General features: G+C 33.9%; 1 protein-coding gene and 1 long non-coding RNA gene across 3 annotated transcripts in view; one reads left to right on the top strand and one right to left on the bottom strand.

Moving 5' to 3' along the window:
- The first annotated feature begins 9,256 nt into the window (after positions 1–9,256).
- On the top strand, positions 9,257–15,676 carry LOC136416596 (uncharacterized). Its single transcript, XR_010752730.1, has 3 exons — positions 9,257–9,384; positions 15,316–15,475; positions 15,541–15,676. It is a non-coding gene; the product is annotated as an uncharacterized lncRNA (long non-coding RNA).
- sff (sugar-free frosting) overlaps positions 15,463–23,512 on the bottom strand; it is a 61,279-nt gene continuing 53,229 nt past the window's right edge. Inside the window, exons 6-15 of one of the 2 annotated variants that reach the window (XM_066401831.1) lie at positions 21,495–21,710; positions 17,652–17,851; positions 17,377–17,598; positions 17,195–17,334; positions 16,921–17,136; positions 16,731–16,868; positions 16,510–16,676; positions 16,267–16,450; positions 16,045–16,208; positions 15,463–15,719 (exon numbers count right to left, since the gene is read on the bottom strand). In XM_066401831.1, the coding sequence (XP_066257928.1) occupies positions 15,492–15,719; positions 16,045–16,208; positions 16,267–16,450; positions 16,510–16,676; positions 16,731–16,868; positions 16,921–17,136; positions 17,195–17,334; positions 17,377–17,598; positions 17,652–17,851; positions 21,495–21,710 (1,875 nt within the window). In that variant the 3' untranslated portion in view covers positions 15,463–15,491. The remainder of the gene's footprint in view (positions 15,720–16,044; positions 16,209–16,266; positions 16,451–16,509; positions 16,677–16,730; positions 16,869–16,920; positions 17,137–17,194; positions 17,335–17,376; positions 17,599–17,651; positions 17,852–21,494; positions 21,711–23,512) is intronic. The other variant, XM_066401832.1, reaches the window with a different exon arrangement.

The raw sequence follows: 23,512 nt of genomic DNA, 5'->3' as shown, positions 1-23,512 counted from the left end.
AAAAATACATAAATATTCTTTAAAGTATCAGTTGCAAACTGGTTTTTGAATCATTTTTGTATCTCTTTTAGTTCCTGAGATATTTGAGTTTAAAGGAATAAAGGTACCTAAGCAATCTTTTTGACATATTTCAAGGTCACTTTAAAAAATCGTTCCAAAGTCAAAGTAAATGTTTTTATAACCAAATACATCTATTTTACACAAAAAATTTGAAATCCCTTTTATATGCCGATTCGCCATGCTTATCCTGCTGTACCCTTTAGTCATCAATAATTTTATACCAGGTGATAAAAAAGTTATGTTTCTTTAAAGAAAGTTCAACTAGCGTAGAGAGTGCTTTCTATCGAAAATGTAAATGAATTCTGATTTTTCTCCCCTAAAAACGTCCTGATGCGATATTTTGTTCAGATAGTAGCATTAGAAACAAAGTTATTAATTTTTTTCCTCTTTTAATCTTGACTTTGAAGTCCTGTATTTTGAAAACTGTTCACTTTTGGACTAAAGTAAATTGGATGAAATCATTGTTTTCGCCTCAGAAATTGTGGAAGAATTTTGTACAGACCTTTTAGAGACACTCTGTATATTTTTAATTATTCAGTGATTTTAAGTTAAATCGGTTAAAAATTTTATTCAAAGTGTCTAGAAGTGAACCAGAAGACGAGAAAATTTTTATAAAGTAAAAAAAGGAATTTGTGTGTTTTTAGTTTGTGCATCGAAATTTGGCGGTGTGAGGTAAGAAAAAAAGAACCTACTTTAACAGAATTATTTGAGCGAAATTTTTATCTAATTTTTGAAAAATATGGATATTTTTTGAGAAAACTCTCTTAAAAATATGAAAATCTGAAGCAATTTGTAAACCAGGTCTGAGTTTCTCATAAAATTATTTAACACATCCCCAATTTGGTAGGTCAATGGAAGAAACGTAATTGGAAAGATGCCGTTAGATAGTGCCAACAACCATAGGATAGGAGCCACGGAAGTAAAAGATTGGACTAAAACAAATTTTCGATTTAAATTAAACTGAAAAGTTCAAATTGTTGTTTTTCGTTTTTTCCAAGTACATTTTGACAGGTCCATGAGAGGGATGTAAAAGAAAAGTGAAGATGATTCATTTTGTAGTAGCAATTACGGCGAGTTTTAAACTGTTATTTAGTTTTTGATATTAAATTTAGTGTTTTGAATTGCTATCCCGGACCTATATTATTCAAATAAATCGAAAAAGGCTCTACAGGGTGTCCCATGAATATGGTCCTCTATCTGTTTCTTGAAAACTATAACTAAGAAAAAGTTGACGTTATACATATAGTAGCCATTTTTGAACTAGTCTAGAGGAATGCTTGCAATCGTTATCTTGTTGGAACCAATAAGCGTCATGAATTCTTAATTTAATGGCATTCTGATCCAAATTTTTACTTAAAATATTTCGATGCATAAACCTGTCAATGATTTCATCAATTAAAAGAAGGCTTCGAACACCTCCTAGAGTCATACAACCCCAAACCATTTGACTTTCGCCACCATGTTTCATAGTGGGTTTTAGATGCTGTTTTTTAGAGTTTCTCCTGGTTTCCTTCACACGTACAGACATCCGTCTGATCCAAAAATATTAAATTTTGATTCATCAGGAAAGATTGCCCTACAGCAGAACTTCATTGACTTATTTAGGTCTTCTATTGCAAATTGAATTCTCTTCTTGCGATTGGTTATATTAATCCAAGGTTTTTTCTGACTACTTTTCCATGGAATACAGCTTCTTTTAGAACATTTCTAACAGTTTCGGCAGATACTCTAAAGCCAGTAGCCTTTTCAAGATCTGATGAGAGTTTAACAGCACTCATTGCAGGGTTTTCTTTTACTTTACGGATTACAAAATTGTGATGCCGGTTCTTTATCTTTCTTGGTTTTCCTGTACAGACAGTTGATAGGACATTTCTCGTATAAATAAATTTGTTTATGTCGTAATAAATGGTGCCATGAGTTTTTTTTACACTTTTAGCAATTTGACGTAATGATTTTCCTTCTTTATGGAGGTCAACAATTAAATTACGCATATCAAGACGGAATTTGAACACTTTTTGAGGGATATTTATAGTTGATACTAAAGTTAAATTATTTAATATGTAGAACCCACTAGCCACAGACTATTAATGTAAAAGTCCAACACATCGAGCTAGTAAAAAATAGCAAAAATTTATATTTTATCTTGGTGTATGAATACTTTTTTGACGAGTGTTTTTGATGTCCATTAAAAAAATATTATTATAAATAAATTTAGTGAAATTTAAAATATGGTATTGATCTGAGATGGACACTATTCGAATGAATTTTCAATCATAACTATGAATATTATTCAGTTCTATTAATAATGAATAAAAAAATTATTCATCATTTATTTGTTATAACTGAAGAATGATTATTTTTTGTACTTTCCATTCATGAATGATCTATTCGAGAATGACCTATTAATAATGAATAATTTTTCTGAATTATTTCATAAATAATCCTTGAGAAAGGAATTTTTGTTCTGTTAACAATTACCAACAACTAACTATTTACAATACTAACAACTTTGGGAACCTGAATCTTTTTAAAAATAAATCTGTAATATGTCAAAAATAGTTGGAAATGCTCGTAAAGGCTGAAATTTAATAAAATTTAACAATTATTCGAAAAACTGAAATCTCTTCACAAACTTGTGTGTAACTGGAAGTTGGAAACAGGTTCGATACAAAAGAAAATTAAACAGAGTGTAGAATACTATTTTGATAAACTTAACTAAACTTAATTTGAAGAGATGAAATTGATGTTTGTTTTTAAAACAACCTTTCTTTCAAATTTTACACCCGATAAGCAGTTTGCCTTAGGTGTGTTGACCATTGTTGCGTAAAAAAATAAACGTTCTACGGCCGCAGATGATGGTAGAGGAATGTTGTACTAGATAAAAATTGACTTAATGGCTGGATAATTGTCTAAAATCATTAAATTTAAAGACGATGTTTATATTTAATAGCAATAGCGAAGTTATGCTTGTGTGTTGCTATTAGCCAGTTAAGTAATAATGACTAATACCTCTTCTGCAGGTGTCTGGCTGGATATATTCAACGTAACAACGGTTACGTCACATCTCAGCGTAAGCAATATAACGTTGGTGCGATATGCTGATTAGGCATATTGAGAAAGAAAGGATCCGAACTGAGATTTGGTTTTTGAGTAGTCGATTAAGATCAAAACTAACGCCGAGAGGGCAACATGGCTGATAGTCCACGGAATGTTAAAAGAGAATTAAGTTTTCTCTTAAAAAGTTACATGCCCGCAGTTTTATTTTTTTACCCATAATTACCCAGAGGAATTAACAGATGTGTTAGGGACACGGTATATAACATCTGGGCAGAAAGAACAAGAGGACAAGTACATAACTATGAATTCTTCGAAGACTCATCCTCGGCAAATACCAAAACATCCTAAAATAAGTGGTAGATAGCCGGGAAGAGATATTAGTTGAGGGATAGGGATAAGTGCCCGTGATCGAGGGTAAAAGAGGAAAAAGGGACAGTGTTGTATGAGAAGAGTGACAGAGAATACATGCTATCTTTATAAAACCTTAGTTTTACTTAAACGATTGTGGAACAAGTCTAATAGATGGATTTTTGAAAAAATTTAGAATTTCAAGTTCGGCATCAAAATTACAGTTGGTAATTTTCTTCGATGTGGAAGCTCTTGAACGAAATATTCTAAATGAATTTTCTTCTTCATCTTCAGTAAGCATATCGTTGGTTGGTGATAAACGTGATGCATGGGCAACAGCTGCTTTAAAGGCATTTAAAACGGTGTTTTGACTAATTTCATCAATACAATTAAACCATTTTTTTTTAAATTTTGGATCACTTACAGCCGCTATTCTTGCATCAATTGCCTCCGAGGTGGTGAAAAGAAAATAGTTTTGGATCAATTCGAAATGCTCTCCAATAGACTTGTTGCTATTGAGTTGTAATAATCATATTCTCGGCTATTCAAATCTTCCATTGTTTGTTTAAAAGCAACTAACGTAGATAGTTTTATACTATAGTAACAAAGTTTTTCACGTTATAATATATTTAGAGCTTCAGCCAAAGGCTTCATAATAAAAATAAGCTCTTCTAAATACATCAACCCTGTATCAATGAGCTTCTGAGTTATATTTAAAACATCAAAAGCCTCATAGCTTTTGTTCTTTAATTTCAAAATATCTTCTAAAGCATTGAATAAAGAATTCCAACGGGTTTCCACTGGACGTGATGGCATAAATTTCAAAATCTGTTCCAGCAATTCTGATGATTTTGAACGCATTAATGTTTTCCATATGATACTGCATTTAGCTAAAACTCTACTTGTGAATGTTTCTTAGAATTCCGTAATTTTTGATTGTTGCATTGATATCAGTGGTACACATGTTCAATGTATGAGCGCTACATCTAAGATGTTGCGATTAACGTAGGAAATCTTCATTTATTTTGGGAAAACCCAATATCGAACATTATTCCATTTCTTCGTCCACATTAACGGTTTCATTTTCTTCATTATGCCTTATAATTTTGATAGTCTCAATTCCAAAGTCCTTAAGGGCTTTCAAAAGTTGCTCGCACCGCCCGTAACAGTAGCGGTTATAGTTTTAGGTTTCAATTTGTAATCACTATGAATGTACAGGGTGTTAGTAAATAAGTTCGAAACAATTTAATGGGTGATTGCTGAGGTTTTTTTAAGTAAAAAAGTTCATATAGGTCCGAAAATGGTTAGTTTCCAAGATGCAAGGCGTTAAAGTTCTTATACGACCATGCCATGACTTATTTTTAAGGAAAAAAAGACACGTTAACGATTTTTTTCAAATGTTCCATTAATTGTCAACAAAAAAGACAGAACTTATTTTAAAACTAAGTATAATTATAATAAATGTTGAAAATTACTGTCCCCTGCCGTGGATACAAGAGTGTACTCTTCGTCTCATTGACTGACGTATTCATTGAAATAATCCTAGTGTATCCTTTATTCTATCACAATCCGCCACAATTCGATTTCTTAAATCTTCAATGTGCTCTACGGAAGTTGTATAAACTAAAGACTTGAGAAAAGTCCAGATACAAAAATTGAAAGGATTTAAATTTGGTGAACGGGCAGGCCAAGATTGAGTGCCTTTCCGACCTATCCAATGATTGGGATATACATACTGCATCTACGTGATGGCGAACATTGATACTAAAATAATAATAAAATAATTTATCTTGAAAACTGCTACATGAGTGACAAAATACTAAGAGGTCTTTTTTTTCTTAAAAATATGTCATAACATGGCAATATAAGAACTTTAACACTCTGTATCTTGGAAACTAAGCCTTTTCGGACTTGGATTTATATGAACTTTTTGACTTAAAAAGACCTTAACAATCACCCATTAAACTTATTCGCACTTATTTATTAACACCCTGTATGCAAACATTTCTGTATTTTTTTCTGCCGTATGACTATCTTTGATGCGTCTACATACTGATGCCACTGACACTCTTTCTAGAGATTTTGAATCAATCCAATGCCAAATTTCTTCAAAAAAACTTCGTCGTCTGCCGGACCAAATATCTGCAGTAGTGCACACAATCAATATTCAGCAATGTATTTTTTATGTCAGATTTAATATGTATATGTAAGATTTCGGTATCGTTATTGAAAGAAAAAAATAAAACAAAAGCAAGTTTTGAGGTACTTCTTTACTTGTCAAGGACCCGAGTCCGAATGCCCCCCGATACACATGTCTTATCCACCCCCGCGCTCTTTTCAAGAGCATTGATAAGCCACATTCCAGGCCTTTTCCCACGATTCCCTGACCCATCATCAATTTTTCTCTCGCCTACGTTAAGGAATTCATAAACAACCCTCTATCGTTTTCTCACGCTTATCTTAGAAGTAATTTACGGCTAACCCCCATGTCATTCTCACATGGTATTACTTGATAGTCTTAACATAAGCGAGGAATGCTCACATATACATAGCTCCTTCAGTTTTCGATTGAAACTTCAAGGGCTTATAATACGAAGTCCTAATATTGATATTCTCAAATAGTTGAAAGTTTCTCGGAAATATATGGTATATCATCCACAACGCTTAATGGAGCCATAGTATGGATAACATACTTCATAAAAACTTTTCCAAAATTAGTTTGATCGAAATCACTTGTAGCTTGTGCTTACCGAATTTTCTTCAACATTTTTTGGCAATTTAGAACGTTTTACATGTTGTTCGTATTGTTGATAAACATTATAAACGTCATACCCATGAATTCTTTTGAGATGTGAAATAAAATTGGATGATTTTGTTCCCAATAATTGTAGTATTTATTAATTATTAAATAATTAATAAATAATGACAATTAGAGTTTTTTTTGATAAACATTTTACACCTTAGGCTATTATTTGTGTGTGGAAGTAGATTTTTCTTTGACAATTTGGAAAAAAGTTCCATTCAGAACTCCCAGAACATCCAGAACAGATGACAAGAGTTAACTTTTGACTTCTCCACCGGACAAATTGATACTTTCATCATCGACATCGGTTTCTACAGATACATTGCTTAGAAGGTTTATTGCAGACATAGACATAGATTCATCGAAATCCATTTTTGTTTGGTTTTCCCCTGATTTAAATTTAAAAAATAATTAATTAAATAAAATTAAATTAATAAATAGTACAACTCACCAACCAATTAAAAAAAAAAAAAAAATTTAATTAGGTATTTACCAAAATGTTTGTAAACATTTAAAACACCATAAACTTATGAACGGGACGGGCGTACTGAAGTGAACGTTACTATACTATACTACGTGACAAAGAAAGGTAAACACCCATTAAAAACCATTTTATTTTGATAACTTTTTGCATGTTGACTTATCTTAAAAAAAGAAAGAAATGATCAAAATTTCAAGTTTATCTGTTAATTTTTTTTTTTAGTTTCCATGGGTCGTTCCTTAAAAAAATAAAATTTTGTTTAAACATTTTTGTTCACATTTGCATCGCAACTTTTGTGAAGTGTGTTGCAATCGGTCATAATTTTTACTCATTATGCCTAGAGTGTGTAGAATTGAACAGATCCGTCAGCTTAGTGACTTTGAGAGGGGGCGGATTGTTGGGTTCCGCGAAGCAGGTCTGTCGGTCAGAGAAGTGTCTAGAAGAACTAACAGATCCTTAGGAACCATAGTGCGGTGTTACCAGGCGTGGACTCAGGAAGGCCGTGGGCACAGAGTCAGAGGCACTGGGCGACTCAGAGGAACCACAGAGCGCGAAGATCGTCGATTGCGACTTTTGGCTCTTAGAAACCGATTTAGCAGCAGTCGAGCTATTGCAAATCAGTGGTTTGAAGAACATGGGAATAGGGTTGGTATGTGTACAGTATATCGCCGAATACGAAGTTTTGGCCTTTTGTCCTATTGTCCGCATTGGGTGCTGCCTCTCACTCGCGAACATCGATCTAACCGCTTACAATGGTGTAGAGAGAGGATTCAGTGGGACCAAGAATGGACTCAGGTGATCTTTAGTGATGAATCCCGCTTCTGTCTGGGGATGAACGACGGTCGGGCAAGGGTGAGAAGGCGATGGGGTGAAAGGCGAGATCCACAATTTGACAGAGAGCGTCATGTCCACCGTACTGTAGGCATTATGGTATGGGGTGCTATCGCATATGGTAGCAGGTCACCCCTAGTTTTCATTAGAGGCAACATGACTGCCCACCGCTATATCCAAGAAGTGTTGGAGCCATATGTGATTCCATTTTTTCGAACTATCCCGAACGCTATTTTCCAGCAAGACAATGCTAGACCTCATGTTGCTAGGCAAACACTAACGTTCATGGATCAACATCAAATCAACCGTTTACCTTGGCCACCTCGATCGCCGGATCTGTCTCCTATTGAACATGTCTGGGACATGATTGGCCGCAGACTGTTGAATTTACAGCACCCTCCACAGACTTTAGCAGCCCTTACTCATGAAGTTCAGATTGCCTGGAATGAGATACCTCAAGAAGACATTGACAATCTTATTAGATCCGAGCCCAGGCGTATCAATGAGTGTATAAGAAACCGTGGATGCTCAACACACTATTGAAAAAAAAATGAAGTTCTTCCTCTGATCTTGCTGAAAATGTAATCATTGAATAAGTATGTGGTACTGAACACGTACAAAAAAAAATATCAAAATAAAATTATCTTTAATGGGTGTTTACCTTTCTTTGTCACGCAGTATATATTATTATATGTATATGTCGGAATAGTGTTTGATGCGTTTTCCATTTTGGAGGAAAGATATCTCTTTAAAAGTCAAAGAATGAAAAGACAGACTAGCGAATTCACTACCCCACGACCGCTTTTCTGCTCGTCAATCTATTAATTGTCAGTTCTTTGTCCCTGTTGTCTTAAGTTTCCCAGTTCTGGTGAGTCCTTCAGAACCGTGGGAAAAGTACCTGCTAGTCCCTATTACAAAGGAACCAATAGTTTAGTGTCACCCAAATAATTAGCACACATGGCCACTTAAGAGCGTCGTGGTATTAGTGACTTCGCTCGACAATGCTTTTTCTTAAGAAGGCTGTCAGCCTGCCCTTCATCTTATTGTCTCTTCTAATATTACATCTACAGAACTTAAAAACTAATAAATCTCCGACATATCTATTGTATAGATATATAGTTTTTAGAGCATTCTTTGCATGGGTGTTGTTCTTGTTGTTATTACTGTTTTTCTTGTTTTTGTAAAATGACATAAAATATATACATATGTACCAAATTAGTCTAATTACTAAAATTATGATTTATGAAATAATTTTAAAAAATTAATCATGATTAATACGTTATTTTTGAGTAAATCATTCATAAATAAAAAGTACAAATAATCATTCATCATTCATATTGAAGGCAATAAAGAATAATTATTCGTATTTTTTATTCACGAATAATCTCTACGAATTACTGATAATTCATGATTATTATTCGAATAAAATGTGCCTATTTCTGATATTGATATGAAATTTTACTATAACAATAGTTAGAATGTATAATTTTATAAAACATTTTTAAATACTTACTTCTGGGAAAATAAAATATTTATTATTTATTAGTTAAGTGTACAAATACTTTTTGTAGACACTGTAGATCGGTGTTTGGAACTCATTGTATCGCCGCTATCGTTCGATCTATCACTCGTACCTTTGCAAAAGGGAGATTGTAAAATTTTGTATACCGATACCTGTTTTCTTACCGATATAATTTTTTAGATGGTTCAGTCGTGTAGTAATATGGCGACAAACGAGCTGTTCGTGACCCGGAACTATTAATAGAGATAATCGAATTTTTTTTTTGCTTCAACAATTCGTGAGGTACGTCCTAAGTGTAATTAATGTTTAGGGAGTGAAAGGGCGTGTTATGTAAATGCCGTATATTTCTCATGGAGAACAGGAGAGTAATCTCGGAAATTATATTTTATATTTTGAGTTAGTTTTGGACATATCAATTACGTATACTGCTTTTCGTAACAGATAAATTTTAATTAAAATTAAATTATTACTGAATTTTTTTAATATTTTTTTCCGCTTAATTAAGCTCTTTATTGCGTGTATGATTCAATATTCAACTTAATATAACGTGTAGACAATTCGCACCTACGGTAGCGGTGTATGCTGTAAGCTACAAACTGTTACGTAGATTGTCTACGTGTTCTTTATTTAAAAGTTATGTGGTTTGTAACGTAACCTATGTAGACAATTATTTTTTGGATGTAATTTTTCTCTAACTTATAGTACTAAGGCACTTGAGTGCAATGCAACATTATAATAATTGTTTACCTAGATGCTATTACAGAAATCATAGAAACTTCTTAACTGATATACAAATACTCTAGTCAAATCTCTTACTAAATTTGATAATAAATCCCAAGAGCTTTCTTAAAAAGCTGTAAAATTATCGTAATCTTTCTATTTGAAGCAAAGATTTCACTATTCAAAAGAAGATTTTGTTCTATCAATATAGGTCTAAATTACTCGATTTGGTTGTTTCTACTTACCGCTATATTTTTTTCGAAATTCTCAACATTTTATAAATTCTAACATTTTTTCCTAATGCACATAAAACAGCGTTTTCCTTATTGTGCAAATTGATTTATTATTATCACAATATTATTTACAAGCACTTACACTTAATTTGTTATTATTAAGTTAATAAATTAGCGATCAATAACTGAAAACTTAAAAACAAACAGCAACGACATGATATAAACAAGAAATGCTATACTTATAATATATCTTACACTTGGACAATTGCAATATGAACATCATTAATTAATAATAATTAAAATATCGCGTTAACATTAATTAAATACGTTATTTTAGTAAGTTCAAATTTGTTTGATTACACGGAAGTAAAGAAAAAGCAGACTTGACACTATTGCACGTGAACACCTCATAGGTTTGAAGCAAAGAAATATGAAATTAAGACGTACATAAGTAATGAATAGCAAGTTTGCTATTAATTCCAAGACATGATATGTTCATAAAAATGCTCTCAAGTCTTAATACTCCTTGAACCAACAAAACCCAGTGTTTATGGTTATTCAATTCGCATACGTATATCATATTAGTGAAATTTTATTGAACCTTTTGATACATATGAAGTTTGATGAGGAGTAGTAGTAATCTGTTCTATGATAAAAATTATTACTTATATACACAATCATTTTGCCTATCTAGGTAGTAACGTATGTTGATTCTCGCTAAAATCGGATGGGGTTTATCTTATATTCATATATTAAGTAATCCAAATAATCATTTATAACAATACGTTAATACGAATTAGATAATTTCGGACACACTGAAAGGGAACGAGTCAAAATACATAAGCACAGTTCTTGCGTATTTACATAAAGCCTCTTTATAACTATTATTATTATTTTTCTGGCGGGATTTTCTTTATTAAAAAACTAGCATTAGGAGATTATTTATTCTTCTTGTAGACGACAGTGTCCTTTTCCTATTGGTTTTAAGTCGGTTATTGTTACTTCGAAGTCACAACATGTTTCAAGAAAATATGTAACTGCGTAGTGCCACCTTTCTTCCTATTATTCCTAATTAAATATTGTTCAACCTCATCATCATTTTCAATATAGTCATCTATCCTCATCGTCTCTATTTAATAGTAATACTTAAACATGGTGTTTCGGATTTTAAAACACTGGAGTCGTCTATATAAAATACGGTTTTTAACCAAAATAATTTTTCGAACAATCTTCTGCCTTTCAAACTGTGCGAACAAGATATTTACAGGATGAACCAATAAATAATGCTTCATTAAAAGAGTGAGAAGATAGTCAAAGTAGGAATAAGCTGAAAATGTTTCTCCAAGAGTCTAATTTTGAATAATAAAGGGAATGATTTTAACTTATTTGTTAACCTTGTGTTCAATGTTGTCAAGATGTGCATTTTAGGCCGAGCATACCAAATACAACATCAAATTATTAAAAAAGTTGTTAATAAAATAAATAAATTGTTATCGGTGTTCGAAAATAAAAAATTTCAATTTTTTTAAATTTTTGCAACAGTCTGCAAAATATTTCATTATTATTTATTAAAATTGGTGATACATACATGTAGGTGCGCAAATAATGCAGATTTGAGCAGGAGCAAAACGGCAACGCTGCGTTTAGCTTCTGTTTCAGGTTTTGTTTTTTGTTTTAAATGGATAGACATGTGGGTAGGCAACGTTGCTACGTGGAACAAAAGGTCTCTGGGATCTATGAAATTGTATAGCATACATATGTAGTAATAAATAAACTGTCATATATATTTTTTAATAGTTTACCTTTTTCTGAAACATGAAAAAAACGAATGTTTCCTGTTGAAATTTAGCCTATTTGCGTCGCGTTCCTACAAGAAAATGCGTAATTGAAAGTTAGAGTGTATCCATAACGTGGTTTATGAAAGCTTCGAAAGAATCTTCTTAATTCGAGAATTATTATTGAATAAATAATTGATCCAGAAACGGAAAATACTGGAGGCGTAGATAAAATTTGGTTTTATAAAGTAGGAAATTCCCTTTTCCATAGTTTAATGAAAAAAAAAATGTTCCGAAAAGGTCTTTTTCGACTGTCTATAAACTTTACGTCATCCCGAGACCGTCACTTTCTTGTCATTGTTTCAAGTGAAAGGGTATCGCTATATATAGAGAAAGTGGTGACGATTAAGTAGAAGTCTTTAGTAAGTAAAGTGTTTTCTTACTTAAATCTACTGGTTTTTATATCTACTTTAACAAAATTAAAATTTTTCTACGACTTAACCGATATTTCTTTATGTTTTGTTTCTGGAGAAAATATTAGTGATGCACGTGAATACCAGAATTTTGTAAAACCCAAAAAAGACAGTTTTTTGTTGGAGGGGGGGGGTTAAATGTTGGTGTTCGTCAGGGATTTTTCTTTACAAATTTTGAAATACATTTTCCAGATGCTTTATCAGTTTTCTAAAGTTTTGAGGGAAAGATTTACAAAGAATTTATTCTTTGTAAATATGTTGAACTTTGTGTGTGTTGAACTTTTTGGTAAGGAATTCTGATAAATTTAGATTTTCAAAGATTTCAGGGATTGCTGACTTTTCTTGAGTTGTGGGGAAAAGTTTTATGTTTTTCAGAAGTTCTCCTGTAACTAATTATGAGAAATTTATTAATTATGAAATTGCATCTATCACCAATTCCGGATATATTAATGAATACCAATGTCGATCTACATATCTACCAACATACCTACAACTTTGAGCCTGCTCAATGTCTCTTTTTCTTCTAGCAAGTAGTTCATATCAACAAATTTTATAAGTAACTAAAAACGATTTTTCTAGCAAAATACAGGGTGTCCATTTTACGAGCCCCACTATTGGGATGTCAATTGTCTTAAGAGGCACGACGTAGGATAAATTAGCGCAAATATATACAATTTAAGGCTTAGTGAGTATACGTTTTTAAATCGGCCGTGTTGCCGACACTTTCTAAATATCCACCAAAAACTGAAACATCCTTAAGGACCTTTTTGAAGTACTTGTCAACAGCGTTCTAAGTTTTCATCTATTGCTCTATTGCAACGTTTCTTATTTAAAAATGCATAATTTGTTTTTATTGTTATCATAGGTAATGTTATCACATCGGTTAGAACCCCGTTGCCCCATTTTAACCACCTGGTATAAGCGTAAGCTAACCAAAACCCAATGGTGGGGGCACATAAAAACCGACACCATATATAAACTCTACAGTGTGTTCATTTGAAAACTTACCATCGCAAATATCCTAAAATTAGAAACAAATATGAAAGTATTGAGTAAGGTGGCGTTCCAAGTTGCAAGGGGAAACATTTTTGACATTATTTGTGTAAATTTAATTATCACCCCTTGCCACGCCGCTACTCCTACATGAAAATTTTAAATAACACTCCTTACCGATTTGCATCTCATTTTAAAGGTAATTAAAAGTACAAAATACCGATACATTAAAAAACTTGATTTGTCAAAGTTTTTTCGGAAAATTAAGGCAAAAGTGATACCACGATTTCAAATACATGCAACAAATTTTGGAACTTCTAATATTTTCTAGCATTCCGTTTTGTTCAACAAGGAAATAAATAAATGTTTTTCATCAGATGGAACACATTTCATTCATTATTTTCTAACAGAAACTTGTTTTAAAAAGATTTTACCATTTAGTGTTTGTTAAATGGTGTGCAATAGCATAATATTAACATCTCGATTTACGTAGTCTATTCTGGAGACGAAACAATGGAAATTGTTTTAATGTATGGGGCGAGTAACTAATCCCCTTGGCAGAACGCTAGGATTTTCAACGAGACATATCCTCACAAAAATATTTCTCAAGCAACTCCTGGAAAAATTTATGACAGGGTTAGTCATTAATGTAAAACGAAATCGAACGAAAATATTAAATGAAGCTTTCACAATTAAAGTGTTGGGGCAATTATCAACGTGAAGCGTATCCTCAAACTAGAATTTTAATTGGTTCCATTGCAAAAGTGACAAAAATACACAAGTTCTGCCCGTATAAAATGCAAATTCATCATGCACTGACCAGTTCGTAGAATTGAGTTTTCTTAAAACGTGACGGCACTGATTACCCTACCCTAAATCTTATTAAAAATATATGTTTTTCCGATGAGTGCACATTTTATTTAAATGGTTTTGTTAACAAGCAGAATTGTCGTTATTAGTGCGACGAAAATCCTCATATTTTCCGGGAAGGCCCTACTCGCTAACGACAAAAAGTTAATGTATGGGCTGGAATATTGAGAGATACTATAATTGGACCATTAATCGCCGATGGTAACCTTGATGGTGAAGTACACCTCAATATGTTACAAGAGTCAATTGATCATCGTGTAACAGAGGCCGTAGCAACGTAAATAGATCACAATGGCGATTATCTACTGAACGAAAGTATTTAGCACTTTTAACGAGACAGGGCACTATCACATTATGCCGGCGTGACAATGGCTTGATAGCCGATTTTTAGGTAAATGGGTTGAAAGAAGAGGGCAGTTGAATGGCCTCCAAAGTTTCCTGATTTAACGCCTCTGGATGTTTTCCTTTTAAGTCATTTTAAATCAGTCATTTATAAATCAGATCCTAAAGATATTGATGAACGAAAAAATCATATAATCGCAGAATGTAAAGTCATTACTAGAGGCACTTTTCAAAAGGATTCGGCAGGAATTCGAAAGCAGATTGTATTTATGTTTAGTACAAAATGGAAATCACTTTGAATCATCGTCAATTAATCATCTATTGACTTAAATGTTACAAAATTACAAATAACATTATAGAAACATTATTTCTACACATTTACTACGGCTAAGTTGATGTTATTAACTCCATTGATAAATAACATTAAATTTATTTTTCTTTCGTTTTTTTCTTGATTTTTCGAAAACGCTTTGACAAATCTAGTTTCTTAAAGCACCGATATTTTGTACTTTTATTTACTTTTAATGAGGTGCAACTCAATCCGAATACTATTTAAAATTTTCAAGTAGAGATAGCAGAGTGGCAAAGGGTGACAATTAGGCTTACGCCAGATAATGTGAAAAGTGTTCCCCTTGCAATAGGAAAGATCACCTTACTCAGTAATTTCATATGTACTTTCGTTTTTAAGATATTTAAGGTGGTAAGTTTTCAAATGAACACACTGTATGTATCTTCTCCATTTCAAAGATTGGATCCGTTTTTGACCCAGATTCAAGACTCTTTATCTTATTTAATCTCTGATTCTAGGACAAAAATCCCAGCTACTAGCTATTAGTGAACAATGCCGCTCCTCATGCCTTCCGAAAATAATCCCCGTACCATTCATGCAAAACCTCACCGACACCAAACTTCCTCAACACCAACAACTCATAGGAAAACCGAACAAACTTCCGTACCCTAGAGAAAAGTAAGACTATCCAATATTACGCAATAGAACTGCCAGACATTGTTGTTATACAGGTCTTTTCGCAGGAATCTGTGTTTTCCGAATTGGAGCGAACCGCCTTGGGGGTACCAGGCGGGTTCTGCTCAAGAGTCTCCGTGTTGTTGTTGGTGGACGCTCTTCTGGCGACGTCGCGGGACGCCGCTCGGACGTCGAAAACGCTGCATTCACTCTCGAGGTCGCTGCCTTCGAGCTGAAGTACATTCACCTGAAATCAAAGTTATTTTTAATTATTAATGGACATGTTTTTTTAATGTAGGCATTCAAAATAATTTATTAATGAACTCCATTAATGTTTATCGATTTTACTAATTTATTGAATAGGCCACCAATTTATAGGAAATTTGTTTTTGCCTTGCACTCAACTCAAAAAATGTAGAAGTGAAATAGGGAAGAAAAAATTTCCACTTTAGGCTGGTTTTAAAGGACAAGAAAGTCTCTAAAGAACTTATTTTTACACTTTGATATGTTTGCCGATGATACATAGGAAATTGCCTTTTAACTCAATTTACTCAATAATTAACTATCATAACCTGTCGAGTGCTTAAATACAGCTCACTGGAGTCCGACCCACAGCTCGAACTTTCACTCAACTCTGTAGCGAACTTCCTTTGAGCCCTAGGGCTGGGAGGAGGTCTTCTCGTACACACTTGGGCTTGAATATGTTCACACACCCTCCTAAATCGTCTTATATTACCTGTAAAATTCATCAAATTGTCAATAACGTCCAGTTTATAATCAATTAAATTACTTACCTGACAATAACGTAAACGTAATGGCGTACAGATGCTCCTTAGCATTTTCGGTTTGTTTCGTGATTATGGAAATATCAACTTGGAACCGCACATGCCTCTGAAACATGGCTGGACCTGTGGTTCCTCTCTTATATTCTACTCTAAATGACATTGGACTGGACACTGAATGACTAAGCTCCGCTATCTGAAATCACCTCATCAATAATTTGTACATATTTTTAGTTACTGTAATGTCAGGCTCACAGATAAAAAGGCATGTATCAAATCAGCCTTAACAGTGGCCAGAGGTTTCCCTTTTACTAATATAGTAAAAGTTTCGTCTTTCTCCGTCGTCATCAGACTTCCAAACCAAGACTTCTTGGTTAGTTCTGGTGAGGATTCAGGGGTCAAGTGGACCTCCTCCGAAGAAGCTATTTAAAATAGTTTCATAGAATAACTTAAAAACTCTGTATGAAACTGCTTACTTTGCAATTTCCTCCTGTGGAATCTTGGAGAACCTAGGAAGCTATTTTTGATAGTGGTCAACCTTGACCGCCAGTGGTGGCTGGTAGTGCTCAGATGCGGCGAGCCGGGCGGAGTCATTGGGGTTAAAATGTTAGAGCCTTTTCGGGGAATGATTAACTATAGCGCTTTAGATTGCTAAATCATAATCACCTGTAACTAAGCTGTTGGTGTCATTCTCAGGCGACGTCATAGAGACCGAAGTACCTCCACTGCTGTTGGCCCTATGGTGAGTTGGGGTAGATGGTGGAGGGGTTACAGTCACATGGGTGTTAGACACATGTGCGGAAGCTCGATGCGCAGGAGTCATAGAGACTGGTAAATGGGAGGACGGCGTAGTACGTTGGCTGACTGGCGGAGACATCCCCGCTTTATTTACACAAAATATTTCTATTGTAATTTTCCTTACATTAAACGTAAAACTTACAGTGAGTATTCACAGAGGAACTATTAAACATCACAGGACTCGAAGCCCCGGATGATCTCGTCGGGGAGTGAATGCTGAGGTTACTGTGAGTGCTTCCAGTTGAGGGGCTTCTTCTGGCGTGGTGACGCCTACTCGGAATTCTGCAGTAATTTCTTGAGATGAATTTCAATAAATTCACTTACTTGTAATGAGATCTTCTAGGAGTTAATGGTGACCCTTCACTGATTTGTCCGAATTGCAAACTAGTTTGCCCATTCACTCTGCAAGTATCTATCCTCTTTTTAGGAGGATCTACAGCTTCAGTAGATCGTATCCTTAAAACTGAGTCTACGTCGTCCTCAAAAGCGGGCCTCCGGCGTTTTCGCTCCAAGAGAAGGAAGTAGATTACTTTTTCCGTGTTGTGACTGAATAAAAATTGCTTATTAAAAATTCAAGTTTCCTATAATTTGAAACTAACCTAGGGCTGAGCAAATGCTGAATCAGTTTCTCCTTCTCCTTGAAACAACCCAAGCTGCAAATGGCTTGTAAAACGTCGGGGTCAACGGCGTCGATGGACGGTAACACATGGGTCTGGACCACTTCCATCATGGGCTGTTCCAGTTCTAATTCTCCCTTGCCGCCCGCGGTGACCCAGGGATGTTTGTTTATGTCTGAGAGCTGGAATTAAAAAAGTTTTTAATTCCAACGTTCGGGAAATATTAGTAATCCAGACACAAATGCGTCCTATTTTGTGAATGGAAATAGATGAGGGAATGGAATTTTTATTGGGCACTTTTTACAATATTTTCAGAGGTTCCTTGGGATATCTGGGAATCCAGAATCCTCATCGGAATTTTAACAACTTTCTTGACAAATTTTTTGGATTTTTCTACTTTGCCTTAACTTTCGCAGACCTTAGGGAATTGAAGTTTCTATAAGCAGCGATGTAAAAAATGGTTACTATGGTTCTTTTGTGTAATTTGTAGTTTTCTAAAATTCTATGTGTTTCCAAAGGTATTTTCACCGATTTTTTGGAATTATTGGAATTTACGTTGATTCTTAAAAAATTCTTAATTAAAAATTTCCCTGAACTTTAAATACACTTTCAAAGACATCTTTTAGTTTTCAAGGAACGTTTAACAGTTTTCAGGGTTTCCAAGTCAAGTCCACAAGAGTTTTGGACTTTTGATTTTTCAAGGAAATTTTTAGTCGTTTTTATATATCTTTCTAAATTACGAGGATTCTTTGGGATATAAGGGACTTTTCAAACATTCATGTCTATTTTGACATGGTTTTACCATCAAAATAATTCGTAATTACCCTCTAAACATAAGATAAAATCACTAATTTTATTTCTTTAAACCCTCATTTGTCATCACTGCTTGACACAGCCTATAATATACAGGGTGTTTCAAAATTATGAGATCAAACTGCTAAGGATTGTTCAGTGCAACAATAGAGGACATCTGAGTATAAGAACTCGTGTTCGTAAATGTTTACCTAAGGCGCTACGGCCTTATAATGAATTAAGACTGTTATGTGCCAAAATGTTTTTATCGGGTTTTAGTACGTTTCATTTTAATGTATTTATACATAATAACATTACAGTAATTGTTCAAAATATTGTCCTTGAATTTCATTCCACCTGTTTGAACAACGTACATGGTTTTTATGAATTTGGATAAAAATTTGATAATCGTTTTGAACGACTTCAAATGCCGTAGTGATTTGTGGAATCAGGTCTTGCTCTGTTTCTACTGGCGTTTTATAAACCAGAGACTTTACATGTTTCCATAGAAAGAAATCCAAAAATGTTAGGTCGGGTGATTTAGGGGACCACGGAACTGGATCACCTCTGTCATCCTATAAATATTGTCCGAATTGACGATCCAAATATTGATGGGCTTGAACAAAAAAATTTTTGTTATCAGTCTCAGCTAAGATAAACATTTAACTAAAAATACTTAACAGGTACATTCAAGGTCAAGAACAACGTTTTGAACAATTTCTGTAGTGTTATTGTGTATAAACAAGTTGAAATAAAACGTACTAAAACTCAATAAAACACATTTTTGCACATAACAGTTTTAAAGCACCATAAGGCTGTAGCGGTTTAGGGAGACATTTGCGGATACGGGTGCTTATACTCAGATGTCTTTTATTATTTCACTGAACAATCCTTAGAAGTTTGATCCCATAGTTCTGGAACACCCTATATTTTATGCCGCGTAGTATACAAGTATCTTTGTCTGGTACATGCTTTTAAATAAAGACGGAAGATATAACATATGCGCAACTGCCTATTTTACTACTTCGGATAGTACCATCAATGTCATAGCTGTCGTCTTAGTCTGTGTATGCTCATATAACAATAGGTTTTTGCTGCAGACAGGATGGCGTTGAATTTAATTCCTTGGAAAAAAGCATAGTGGTGGGAAATGAGAGATTTAACAGTAAAAGGAAATCATTTGTCTTATACAGGATGTTTCAGTAACTCTGTTATAAAGTGATATTTTCGTTATCGTTAGAAATACTCAAAAATATTTTGGGAATGAATTGTTTGGTTTAATGAAAAGCATCATGTGATCGGACTTCACTGTTTTTGCCACTTCCAGTTATACCGGACGTTAATGTTGACTTCCTTATTTTAAATGGAACACTCTGTATATTTCTGCAATTTTAGATTCCACTCATTAAAGGAAATAAATAATTATTAGGTCTCCCTATTCCTAGACCTTACGTTTAAATGCCATGTGCGATTTTTGTCTGAATAGAGCTCAGAAGCACGCCTGTAATTTCGTTTACATTCTCTTAATACTAGTAACATAGTTACGGAATTGTTAACTATAACCATTCATAGATAAAATTTCAATAATGTCAAGTAAATAAACACTAATTTTCAGGAAAACTTCCACTTAAACATTTCAGAACTGTTTTATTTATTATACAAAACAAATTTCGGTTTCCATGGTAGTAACTAAACAAGTGACTACTACTACTCACTACGTTATTTTACCAAAAATTAGTCATACTGCTTGCACAGCTAACAAAGATATTTCGAATTATTATCACTCATATTAAAACTTGCAAATTTGGTTAAGAATGGTTAATCGTTCCGTGGATATGTTCCTAGTACATTTAAATTTCATATCTAGCCAGATGTGGGATGTTACACAAGAGAAATGGAAGATAAAAAGTACGTCGTAGCTTTCTCATATGCCGCAAAATGACATTAAAATTGATTTTTGATAAAGGTGCTGAGTGAGGTTATGTTGTTTCATTTACTTTTATCGACATACGTTCTCTTCTTCAACAAACTTCACAGCTGAGTAGATATGAAATTTAATGATGATCTCTTTGCATTAGAAGAGTATAAATGAAATTGTAGACGCGCTTCCATAAGTAAGGGCTGAGAATAGGGAGACTTAATAATTATTAAATCACTTTAATGAGAGGAATCTAAAAATGCCAAAATATACAGGGTGTTCCATTTAAAATATGGAAGTTAACGTTAACTTTCGGTACAACCGGAAGTGATAAAAACTGAAAGTCCCACCACATAATGTGTTTCATCAAATCAACCACTCTGTCCCCAAAACATTTTCGAGCATCTCTAACTATAACGGAGATATCGCATTGTAACAGAGTTACTGAGACACCTTGTAAAGGGGTACTACAAATTTGAGACTGAAAACGGCGATCTTGAAAACTACTAAAGATCCGCACACGAATTCGAATGCCTACTTCATGTAAGGCTGCTAAATACCTATAACAAAAATTTGATGGTCGAAAAAATGTTTTCAAAGGTGAACCTACTATAGGTGTGATGGTATTAGAAGGGAAGAATAGTTGTAGGTATAGCTGTTATATTAGACACATTACTCGTTTCCTTTATTCCCCCTATAAAAGAATAAAGTAGAGAGCTTACATTTTGACCCGCATATTACGTAATTTTCATTTCTTTAAATTAATAATTCCTAGAAATAAAAGGAATTTCCAGCTTTCATTATTGGATTTTCAAATCCCTAATTCCACATGCAAATTTCCAACGACTGAATAAAGCTAAATCCTTGTTTGTTCCGCTATCTCCTAACTATACCAGTAGAATTCCATAACATACGTGCATTCTTCGCCTTAACACCGTTATCTCTCATTTCCCAGTTTGCGCGAACATTTCTATGGGTAACATGACCCGGTTTCGGTCTCTCCCTGATAACTTTCACCTCCTGATTCCGATTCCCCCTAAACTTACCGTGAGCCTTTTTTACGGATCGACCTGGAACGTTATTTTCCCATCTGATTCCCTATCCCCCAGACTTACCGTGAGTCTTTTTTCCGGATTGACCTCGATCATTCCCCGCAGCAAACTTTGGCAATCGGGTGGTACGAAATGGGGAATATGGAACACGCCCCGTTTGACTTTTTCCAGTAACTGCCTCAAATTGTCGTCGTCAAAGGGCAGAGCGCCCACCAACAGGGCGTAGAGAATTACGCCGCAGGACCACACATCCGCCTTTCGGCCGTCGTACTTCTCGCCCTGCAAATTAACCTGATAAATTAGGAAATTGCACTAAAGAAGTTTTCGATTAGCTTAAAATACGACATTAATGAAGGCTTTTTTTAAAAGCAAAAATTCGGTCGTAAATTTGGAAATACTGCAATAAACGTAAAGATTTTTGCTGACAGGGCAGCTTTGTACCCAAAATATAAAGCTTTGTTGGAACGCTTCCAAGCAATACATTTTAGAGTCAGGACTAGCCGAAACCTTATTTTGAAGGCGACGCGTTATCTTGGCATTAAAGGTAATCGCCTAAAATATTTTTCTTCCTTAAGGTTAAAGCGCACTACCCATTCAGGACCGGGGAGGTTTTGGCTCAAGGAACGTTCTGAATTTTAAATAGTAAATTTGAATTCATACATAAAAGACAAAACAGTGCATAGATCCCGCACTGTTACTTATACTTAAATTCTCTAACGATAGACACTAGATAGAGAGAGCCGGCGATTATCTGCCTGTTTACTCATTTGATTCAGATTCAGGTTTCAAAAAAATTAGTTTCATAGCTATTGAGTGCTCAATATGGAAACAATTATTTGCCTTACAAATACGGAAAATGATACTATACAGGGTCATTCACGGTAAATATCCTATTCAAAGTTTACGGGGTTCTAAAATAGTTAGAGATCTGAAATTTAGGGTATCGATGTAATGAAGTTTGATCTGTTCAACTAAAATATATATTGGTATCATTGCGACGTTGCCAGATCTACGTGTAACTGACAACAATTTTGTTATTTTAAATGGCACACCCTGTACTACACACCTGTACTATTACATTTTTTGAATTACCCGAAACATTTAAACCCCAATTTATGTATCATATGTCATAGCTATGATGAATGTTTTTGAAATAAAAATATTTTTTTGGCTGATTTGACAGCAAACAACTCTAAATCGAAAAACGCATCTCTTTTCAACTATCACAGCTAGAAAACTGTAATTTGAGCTACAGACTCTTGTTAGTTATCTTGTAGCATTGTACATTTTTTGGATTTAAATATAGGGCGTGGGAAAATTAATGCGATATCACAAGGATATAAATATGGGCGTTAAATCATAATCTTAAATAGAACACCCTATATTTTTGGATGGCATCTGAAAAATAAATAAATAATAATAATAATAATATAATATTATAACACAGAGAGATCATTTGAATTTCATATCTAGCTATGGGATTTTACAAAAAAGAAATGGAAGGTAAAAAGTAAGTCGTAGTTTGCTCATATCCCGCAAAATGACGTTAAAATGAATTTTTTATAAAGGAGCCGAGTGAGGTTATGTTGCTTTATTTACTTTTATCGACATACATACGTTCTTTTCTTCAACAAACTTCACAGCTGACTAGATATGAAATTTAAATTATCTCTCTGTATAATTATTAATATCAATAATTTATAATGCTACAAGATGCAGATAACTAATAAGAGTGTGTAGTTCAAATTTCAGCTCTGTAGCTGTGATAGTTGAAAAGATATGCGTTTTTCAATTTAGAGTTGTTTGTTGCCAAATCAGCCAAACATTTTTTTTTTATTTCGAAAACGGTTCATCATAGCTATGGCATATGATATATAAACTGGGGTTTAAATGTTTCGGGCAATTCGAAAATGTAATAAAATACAGAGTGTATCATTTAAAATAACGAATTTGATTCCAGTTACACGTAGATCTAGCAACGTTGCAATGATACCAGTATTTTAATTGACCAGGTCAAATTCCATTACAATGGTATCCAAAATTTCATATCTCTAGCTATATATGAACCCCGTAAACTTAAT

The sequence above is a fragment of the Euwallacea similis genome, chromosome 23 (genome assembly GCF_039881205.1).
Source record: "Euwallacea similis isolate ESF13 chromosome 23, ESF131.1, whole genome shotgun sequence".
NCBI classification, from domain to species: domain Eukaryota; kingdom Metazoa; phylum Arthropoda; class Insecta; order Coleoptera; family Curculionidae; genus Euwallacea; species Euwallacea similis.
The sequence above is the reverse complement of the archived record's forward strand: the minus strand, read 5'-3'. Positions and strand labels throughout refer to the sequence as shown.